Raw genomic sequence first — 9,737 nt, 5'->3', positions numbered from 1 at the left:
GAAAACAAAGAACCAAGGCGTCCAAAAAAAAAAAAAAAGGAAGCATCATGGAAGATGTTATAATTGCGGAGGCGATTGGCCGAAAAGTCCAAACCTTGGTTTAGGAGACCAAGAAAAGAACAATGAAAGAAACAGAGGAACGTCTTGCAAAACGGAGTCAGATAGGAAAGGGGACAAGAAAGAAGCATGGGGGCTAAAAATATGAGCAAGCGTGGAGGAAGGGAAAAAAGAAAAGGGGGCGGGGAGCAGGTGAGCGGAGCCTCAGCTCTTCAACTTAAACCCGCATCTCACCTAATTGATGACTCTAATCGCTACCATTAAATAACTAATAATAACTACTTGGGCAATGAAAGCAGTAACGATTGCTTATGCAAGCTTAGAAAGTTAAAAGAATCAAACTTCAAAAAATGTACTTGTTCTCTCTGATTATCATAACGAGTGTTTGATGGGGGTTGAGTTTTCAAAATAAATGCTGTTCCTTGGGTCACTAGGCGTCGTTAACCCTCCATTCTACACCTGTTCTTGGTCAGCTTCCGAAAATTGTAGCCGTCTTTTGTGCATTCGGCTTTCTTATTTTATTCTCTAGCTTTCTCTCGCTGTGATCATTTCCGGCTTCTGTTTGATTACAAGATTAGAGTGTAATTCACTGGTAGAACCAAAATGTTCGAATACTGCCAGCCACTTGATGCAAGCCCCCGTTTCGAGGATTCCCTCAAGGCACTTGAATCTGATATTCAACACGCCAATATGCTGTGAGCTTTCTTTCTAATCTTATTTCTAGTTTGATCATAGTTGGGGTTCCGGGTTCGGTGTAGAATTGATATTCTAAGGCATACCTCTGTGCTCTTCAGTCAAGTGTTGCTTATTATACAATTCCACCATTTCTGGGTTGGATAGGTCACCTCTTTAAAGCTATAAACAGGAATTAGCCATATAGTAGTATTGAGTTTTCTGTTTATCCCTTTCTTCTTCTGATTTTTGTCAACTCCTCCATTTCGTATAAAAAAGATGTTCTTTTTCGTTTCGTTTCAATCGACAAGTACGATGATTTGATTGTGCATGGTTCTCTGTCACTGTTATACTGTACGACCTCAATTGACTAGGTGATATATGTTGGCGGACATGGATCATTGTTGGAAAATGAAGTCTTTTGTTTACTGTTATCTAATACCTTAAGCTGGGCTATATATTGCAATATTGGAACTGGAGAAGGAGAATGTATAAAAGGCTATGTATGACATCTATATGACCTAGATGTCATTTGCAGTATTGCTATCGTCATTCCTGTTTTGAAGATAAAGGCTGCTCCTCCCTCCCACCCCCTTCTCTCTCTCGGGGGCAAGGGGTTGCAGACCCAGAGACTGTTTTATTCTAGCAGAAATGTTGATATTTCGTTTTTAGTTTTGTCAGGTTGGCGTATGTATTTGTTGATTTTTCCCTCAATCAGTGCATTATAACAATACTGGATAGAAGGCTATTTTGAACAACATTGGTTAACTAACAAGAAGTTGCATGGGAGATATATATTGATGCTGGAATTTGAAACTGTGCAGGGCTGCTTCTATTCCCAGGGGCAAGGGCAGGGCTTGTCTTCAAATGAAGTTAGTTTTCAATCAGCTGGCACCAATCTTCCTGTATGTACTTCGATGGATAGATTGCTCCTGTTCTTGTCTACTTTCAAGCTATTTGAATCTTTTCCACATAGTTGTGTTTAAGGTCTGTGTCCTGCTCTATTACTGGTTTGTGTTGAACCATTATATTTTTCCACTCAAATTCTGGTAAATTTTTTATCTGTTATTTGTTTAGGTGCATTCAAATGGGAAGCCAAATTTCTCTTCTTATGGAAGGAAAGCAAGCATAAGGGAATTCTACGGTAAATACATGTTTCCTAATCATGGTGCACTATAACACTGTATAGAAGGCTATTACGAACAACAATGGTTAACTAACAAGGATTTGCTTTCTATAACTGCAGGTGTTATATTGCCTTCTCTTCAGCGCCTTCATGGTGATTTAATAAATGCTGATATTAATCAAGAAAAGGGTCAAAATTTACAGATGGTTGTTAATCGGAGTATTGAAGATGAGGGGAATATTTGTGATGTGGACATGGAAAGAGAAAACGAATGTGGCATCTGCTTAGAGCATTGTACCAAAGTAGTTTTGCCAAACTGCTGCCATTCCATGTGTATAGATTGTTATCACGACTGGTAGATATGACCACTTTTTGCCTTCCACTAGAATTAGTCACTGTTATTAAGAGAATAGAAGCGTCGAACTATTCTTGGAAGTTTAACTTATCCTTTCATCTCTTCATACACAGGAACAAGATCAGAATCTTGTCCATTTTGCCGGGGAAGCTTGACAAGAGTTAAGTCAGGTGATTTGTGGGTTCTAACATGTGCTAAGGACATGATTGATGTGGAAACTGTCATTAGAGAAGATATGCTTCGTCTCTCTCTCTTCATAAACAACCTGCCTAAGGATATCCCAGATACTCTCTTCTTAATGTATAATGAGTACTTGTTTTAATTGAAGAATAAGCACAGGTAGAACTAACTGCCTGCGATGTACAGAATATTTTTTCTGTTTTCCTTGATCTCTTCTTTGTAACTACACAATGATTGCACTTCAGAAAGCAAAATTGTTGATATCAGATTGGCAGCTTCTCTTGCACAGAGTGCAAAATGCATTTCTTTTTCCATATTCATGATCCCCCAATCCTGCACAAAGCAGCAAGGGAAAATCTTTACTAAAGTGGATACAAGTTAGAGACTACTTAGGTTACAACAAGCAAAATATAAATTTTTCTGATGCTAGTTTAGATGATGATGATGCACCAACTTAGGGCACGTACTTCCTCTGTTCCATTTGGGATGGTTGGTTGTGAGGTTTAATTTATCGCCTGCCCAAAAAATCAGTTACTGCTATGAAAGCGTTTTATTTATTATATATTTTTTAAATTTGATATGATGTTTTGCAATTTCAAAGACCTGTAATGAAGCTAAATGCAAGTCTTGATAGCTTCATGAGGCTCTTAATTCTTAATTATGGTCTCATCTCATGTGCTAGCTTTAAACGTTCTCCTACTGTTTATGGAATTTGTGTGTGGGGTTTGCTTATCACTGCTGATCTTGTTCTGCCAAAATTAACTGAAATTTGACCAGTATGTCAATAGCAGTTGATCGGGCCTTTCTTTTACTTCTAACTGACCTTTGCTCATTTCGTTGAAGTTAAACAATCAATGTGTTTAAAATTTTTAGATAGATTGTTTTAATTGCTAAATTTTTGAAAAACAACTCTATATATTGTTTTTTTCAGAAAGGTTTGATGACGCTCTAAGATGTTAAAAATTGTGATCTCATTAAATGTTTATTAAAGGATTCAATAACGAACACTTCGAAAAGTACACCGAAGTTTTGTCCTTTCCTATTCTAAGACCAGACCGATGCCCCAGTGCAAGATCTAGTGAATTCAGGGACGATTCCCTTTCAAGATCTAATCGCACTGAAACTCCACAAGGACTAACAAATACAAACATCATCGTGGGATAAACCATTCATCCCTGCCTCTCTTTCGCGTCCAACAAAGAACTAAATGGGGGTTGACTGTAGTTTCCTCGTAGGAACAAACTAGTAACAGCCTTATACATAGCTTCAGTCAAGTGAACACCATCCCAATTGACATATTGAGAAGGGCTTGAGCAGACGGTGGTATTGGGCGTCCCGCAAGTGGCGAAAACACTGAAGTTGTAGGGTCCTTGTCCTGCTCCGCAGCACACTGCGAACCTCTCTTTGAATCCATATTTGGCGGGGTTCTCCATCACAGCTCGGTAGGCATTATAGTAATCGGCATACACTATCATGGCATGAGGGTACTGGTTCCTGAATTGTTGCAGCTTGTCTTGCAGTACAAGGTTGTGGGTGTAGCTTTTTTCGTTGACGCTTTTCACGCATCCAATGTCGTCTCTGTCATCTTCAGGTTCCAGATACATGGTCAATGGCAGACACCCGGTTAGTGGCAAACCCTGCACGACAAGGTACTTGGCTCCCCTCTGGAGCAATGCCTGCAAAACCCAACGAAGAATGAAGATGACTTTATAAAACAATTCCTTCATTTTGACAGGAAATTGATTGCTTAACGCGATCCAATATACCAGGACGCCTGAGATGTCATGATTAAAAGTCGAATCTCTTAACAAATATATGGATTTTATATTGTATACATGAAGTGTACGATAACTTTTTACGGTTTACCAAAACCAAGCTAAACAATACCTGTAAAGCATTGGAGACGCTGTAAACAGAGAGCTTTCTGATGGTATCAGCAGATACTGAAGATCCAAGAGTGTAGGCATAATCGTTGACTCCAATCTCACCAAACCAAAACAAAGTATCATCAAAATTGGCTTTACACTCTGATGCAACTCCCTTACATCCTTGGCTATCTAGGTATCTGTTGAACCATAGAACCTGGGTTTGGATGGACTGAGGAGTTACGTCGAGTGTAAGGTTGTTCCTGACAAAGAACTCATGGTTTATTGCAGTAGAACCAGCAACAGCAAAGTTTACTCCAAAAGTATCATTGCCTTTGAAGTGTAGGTAAGGAGGCAAGTAAGGCAATGAGAGTGCTTCAGCCATGAAGTCTATCACAAGCCTACCATCAGAGTATCTATTGGTGGAATGGTTAAAGAAGGAGCTTCCATATGGAGAGCTTGATACATGGCCAAACCCACTCGGTCCGCTAGCACTCTTGGTGTTGCCTGTGTCAGTGAAGGAGTCACCGAAGGCGAAAATCTTCTTGAAGGGTCGTGTTTGTCCCTCCACGGTAACTACAGGACTTGACAGAAATGAGAAGATTATGCAGATGGCCATAAGGATGATTCTGGAAGCAAAAGAAGAAGCCATCTCTGAATGCCTCATAGGGACCTCCAACTATTGAGGCCTTTATATAAAATACTGTTCTCTTAATTCCTGAGATTAGTCTCTCCAAACTTTAGCAGGGCTATGTATCACTTTAGATCATTGATGACAATATGCTAACCATTCATTTTTGACAAGCATTTGTTAAATATTAATAATACCTGTATTGTGAAGTAGGTGGAAGACTGGAGGGGGAGCGTTATGAATTATGGGAATTTATTAAATTCCTTGTAGCAGATGAAATTAATAACAATTGAGTTTCTTTTAAGTAGTAGCACATACAAATCTCCATATCAGATGTCTAATATTTTTTTCTTTTGAATAGCTAGGTGTTTTCAAAAGATTTAGGGAATCACCGAAATTTGGCCCAAAAAAAAAAGAAGAAGAAGAAGCAGCTTGCATTTATATAGGCTAGGGAAGAAATAGTATGAATTAGTTGAGGCCTTGAATAAGTGTGGCCCTCCGCCAACCGTTTTTTGAGGCGATTCACTGATGCGGTGAGGTATGAGGATGCAGACAGTGTGCTTTGGTGGTGAGAGTAAATGGGGAGGTATATTTAGTTGCTGTATTGTGAATGCCATTAATGAAGGCCAACTATCTCAACCCCACACATTGGCATTTGGACTTGATACTACTTTTCTTTTCTTTTTTTTTTTAAGAAGAAAATTGAATTATAGTTTTCAAAAGATCATTTAATCACCATAAGAGTATGTTACCCATTTTTTACTGTACAAAAGTATTTTTTTATTGAAAACATTGTTCACCATATTATTAGATATTAGCTCCTTCTGCTAAATTTAACTATAATCAGCAAAGTCATTAATTTTCTAAATACATAAAATCAAGAGATGAAACATACTATTTACTAAAATTAAAAATAATACTTGCTCTAAGCGTTTTTTGTTTTACAAAGTTACAATCATAAACAGAAAAATAATACTGGTAATTCATTGCATCCAAATTTTATATATCATAAGCAGAAAAATAATACTGGTAATTCATTGCATCCAAATTTTATTACTCCTGATCTTTAAGGTAAACTTAAAAAAATATCTTTAATATAAGAGAAAGTTAGAGTAATTAATATTTTCTAATTTTATTCCTTATTTATTTATTTATTATCATTTGAATTTTAAAACCACAATTTATTATGATTATTAATTGTAAATGAAGGTAAAATTGAAAAGTAATATATTTTTTTCCAAACAATTTTTATGATATAACTTTTTTTATTCCATTACTTGGTATTCTCATAAACCTAAGCCAAACCCTATTGTGTGGGATTATTATTACTAACGGCGACCTCACAAATATTTGGAATACTTTCGACATATTTATTTAGCATAATTTATATCCTAGGACTCGAAGTCAAGACCCCCAATATAAATTAATTCAACTCTCTTAACCAATAAATCAAATGCCCTCAATAATTTTAATGATATAACTATTATTTCTTAATAATAATCAATTGAGAGAGTGCATAAATACATGTATGTTGATGATTCAAGATCAGTCATCTAATGAACAAAACAAAGTACCAATTCTTGAAGACAATATTTATGTATTTAACTTCATATACTTAATATAATTTTATTTAATCAAATCAAAATAAGTGAATTTTAATACGTTAATAATATTAATAACAAGATTTTGTTATAGAATAAATAACATATATAAAGAATTCACATGTCTTGATTTAATTAAAAATAAATACCTTAAATATTTAAGACTAATATATAAGTTTTTTTCTCTCCATAACTTTTGAGATTAATTGTCAATTAGAATTTTACAATATTTTTAAAATCGGATTAGATATTAAACTAGAAAGGCTAGGGGGTTACAGTTTGCATGATCTATCGGGTTGGATTAATGGTCAAACTAATAACATAGTAATTAAATTAAAAAAATTATATATGTGTATAATAATTTAAATATGAGAAATAAATATAAAATTACTACTTAACTTAAAAACAAAACTAAATATTTTAAATTTATCATGACTTAACAAATACATGATGCAACATAACATTAAGGGATTTAAAAAATTGGTTATTTTCTAAAAAATTGATAAAAAATGGTATTTTTTTTAGTAGCTGGTTTTTAAAAATGAATCCAAATCCTGGTCTGACCAACTGTCCAAAGCAGCCCAACTTTCAAACTATTTTTTCATGTTGATTGAGTTGAAATCCAAACAATCAATGGTCCTATCATCAAGTTCGGTTTGATTTTTTAATCATTGAAATTTTGTAGAGTATTGCTCTAAAAAATGTTTATCTCACAAAAAGGGAACTTTTATTTGGTAAAAGAATAATTTTGATGTTATATTAATTAATAATTATCAATACTAATATTAATATAAAATATAAAATTTATTATTCAGAATATTACCTGACTAGGATCTAGCCTACTTAATTAGAAAATTTTAAAAATAAACGAATTGTGCTGAAGAAATTTTATGAGATTTTTTTTAATTGTTTAAGGGTATCATCCAATTGGAGGGCACATTTTTTAATGACATTCAACCTTGATTAATCACGTTATGAAAAACTCACTCCCTCCACTAAACACGTTGATGATTTTAACAAGATTCATTCTAACAAGTGTCATATTCAAAGCTTGGATTACTATGCCAGCTTTCACGAGACACTGTCGGTGCATTTCCACGACTGAAATAAAATAAAAACCTAATTCTACTATATTTCTCTTTGGAGTAGTTTCTAAAAATAAGTTTTGAATGTAACAATGAACTAAAAAACTAACGAGATTGGGAAGCCCGAAAACAGAGGGAGTTGAAGGCTGAAAATGACGCACGCAGGAAATCGGGACCTTGCAGCGGGAAACAGAAACGGTTCGAGCCGACGCGTGTCGCTCCATGGTTGGTCCAAATTCGGTTACTCTAATTTTGCTTGTGGGCTCCATGCTTCATAGTTCCTACACGGGCCTCTTTCGCCTTCACACGGGCGAAAACGTCGTGGCTATCGATCCCAGCATTTGCAAGCTATTACGATCCAAACTGGCTCATCCATGGCTTCGGTAACATTGCTTCCTTTTTCCTAATTTGATTTTACCTTTATTCCGAAATGAAAGTTTGACGCTAGTTTGCTTGTTGAATCCGTTTGGTGTTGCCAAATAATCATTCTCGCATTGGTTTTCGGCATTCCTGATCGGGACATTAAATTCTTCCTCTTGAATTTCTTTTCCTGTTGCTGCTGATAGATTCAATGGTTTCCATCATTGGAGTTTAGATCCTTAACGGCCAAGACTTTCTGATAATGACAGCAATACCGGCCTTATCTTGCCTTGTCAAATCTCACGTTAATATTAACCTTGAAAATGATTTCCTCCAGTTTCTTCTTTACCATTCCAATTCTAGAGGATCAAAGACTGAACAACCAGCTCATTGAGAGTCTCCCTGGTAGCAATTTTATTCTGGACTATGTAATTGATTCCTGATTTGTTATTTTCACACGATGACATGTTCAGGCGTCATTTGTATTTGACTTATTATTGCCGATTTCAAAATCAAATAAATTGTGAAGAAAAATAGAACGCGTCACACGATCAATAATATAGGTTTAGATTTAATCCGGCAGTGTGTGGAAACCATGCAAGTGATTTTGTACGTATCAACGTTCTGAGGCCATAACGCTTTTAGTCAGGTGATTCCACTGATCTAGCTCAGAAACAATTGTGTCTTGTCATTTAGGAGCTAAGAACAATCAATCTTAGCAAAATGCTGTTTTTTATTTCTTAAAATGATACTATGCATAGAGGTGGACCTTTAAAATTAATTTCATTATATCAAGTTGTGACACATGAAAAGCAAACATGTCTTACGAATAAAGATCGTGCACTAATTGTTCCAGTCTTTGTTCCAAAAGCAAGATACAGGTGGGCCGTTGCCTAAATTCGGCGAGTGGGATGTGAATAACCCTGCCTCGGCTGAAGGATATACAGTCATATTTAAGAGGGCTAGAGATGAGAAGAAGACTGGCTATGCTAACATGGTAACTCCGAGGAAATCTGAACCTACGTACAGGCATGAAAGTTATCCTCGTTACCCTCGAAAGGTAAGCTTAAAATGTCAATCGAAGTGTTCTTTTTCACTTTTTAGTTCTCAGTGTTTGGATTTAGGTTTGGTGTTTAAAATGATAAGATCCCTCTGAGCTTCACTTAATTTCTGAAATTGCAGAGCAAGTGGTTTTGCTGCGGTTAGAGCCTTGGAGCATAACGTATAATCAAAAAGATTGTATAAGTCTTCTTCCAAGCAATGCTGTGTGGATCGTGCTCTTGCAAATCTGGGGAGTGAAGTATGGCTTACGGTCTTTTTTTTTTTTTTCAAATTGATTTTTCCGATTACTTTTTCATCTTCTCTGTGCTTGTGAATTGAAGTTCTATGCCAAATTTAACAAGGAAACAATACAGATGACCGAGTGATAAAATAGAATTGAGTGTCTGCTGAAACATACCTTACATATACACATAATTATCACCCATAAATGCATTATAATATATATATATATATATATAAACAGTTCAAAAACATTTACTATGGTAGAAAAGTATTTATCATAGTAAAGTAAAGTATATTTTTAAAACATTACCATAAAAATAAAAGGCTTATCTTGGTAGAAAAAGATTTTCTTATAACATGAATGTTTAGTAAAACCAACTATCATAATAAAGAAGATTCTGCCATTATAGGAAAAGAGTTCAACTTCTTAAAATTTGTCTACTATCGTAATTTTAAAAAAAAAAAGTAAAATACTTGACGTCAAAAGTGGGATCCGAAACTATTTGAATACTTAAAATCAT

The 9,737-nt window shown here is 35.3% G+C and overlaps 2 protein-coding genes and 1 long non-coding RNA gene across 4 annotated transcripts; 2 read left to right on the top strand and 1 right to left on the bottom strand.

Moving 5' to 3' along the window:
• The first annotated feature begins 210 nt into the window (after positions 1-210).
• LOC129320010 (E3 ubiquitin-protein ligase AIRP2-like) lies at positions 211-2,656 on the top strand. 2 transcript variants are annotated; one of them, XM_054965140.1, is made up of 5 exons: positions 211-752; positions 1,572-1,716; positions 1,807-1,873; positions 1,976-2,210; positions 2,324-2,656. In XM_054965140.1, exons 1-5 carry the CDS (start codon positions 661-663, stop codon positions 2,373-2,375), a joined length of 591 nt encoding a protein of 196 aa, XP_054821115.1. In that variant the 5' UTR covers positions 211-660; the 3' UTR covers positions 2,376-2,656. The 2 variants fall into 2 exon arrangements, with proteins under 2 accessions (XP_054821115.1, XP_054821114.1); XM_054965139.1 differs by having other exon boundaries at positions 214-752; positions 1,554-1,716.
• Positions 2,657-3,344: 688 nt separating this feature from the next.
• Positions 3,345-4,998, bottom strand: LOC129320009 (GDSL esterase/lipase At3g48460). The gene is made up of 2 exons (XM_054965138.1): positions 4,278-4,998; positions 3,345-4,066 (listed from the first exon to the last, which is right to left on the bottom strand). The coding sequence occupies exons 1-2, from the start codon at positions 4,920-4,922 to the stop codon at positions 3,560-3,562; spliced, it is 1,152 nt and encodes a 383-aa protein (XP_054821113.1). The 5' UTR covers positions 4,923-4,998; the 3' UTR covers positions 3,345-3,559.
• A 2,854-nt stretch (positions 4,999-7,852) lies between these two features.
• LOC129319330 (uncharacterized) lies at positions 7,853-9,346 on the top strand. The gene is made up of 3 exons (XR_008595480.1): positions 7,853-7,955; positions 8,804-8,992; positions 9,115-9,346. It is a non-coding gene; the product is annotated as an uncharacterized LOC129319330 (long non-coding RNA).
• The last annotated feature ends 391 nt before the right edge of the window (positions 9,347-9,737 follow it).

This window comes from Prosopis cineraria, unplaced genomic scaffold, assembly GCF_029017545.1.
Source record: "Prosopis cineraria cultivar Desert tree isolate PC_DT_omini unplaced genomic scaffold, ASM2901754v1 PC9, whole genome shotgun sequence".
Lineage (NCBI taxonomy): Eukaryota > Viridiplantae > Streptophyta > Magnoliopsida > Fabales > Fabaceae > Prosopis > Prosopis cineraria.
This window is presented reverse-complemented; position numbering and strand designations above follow the sequence as displayed.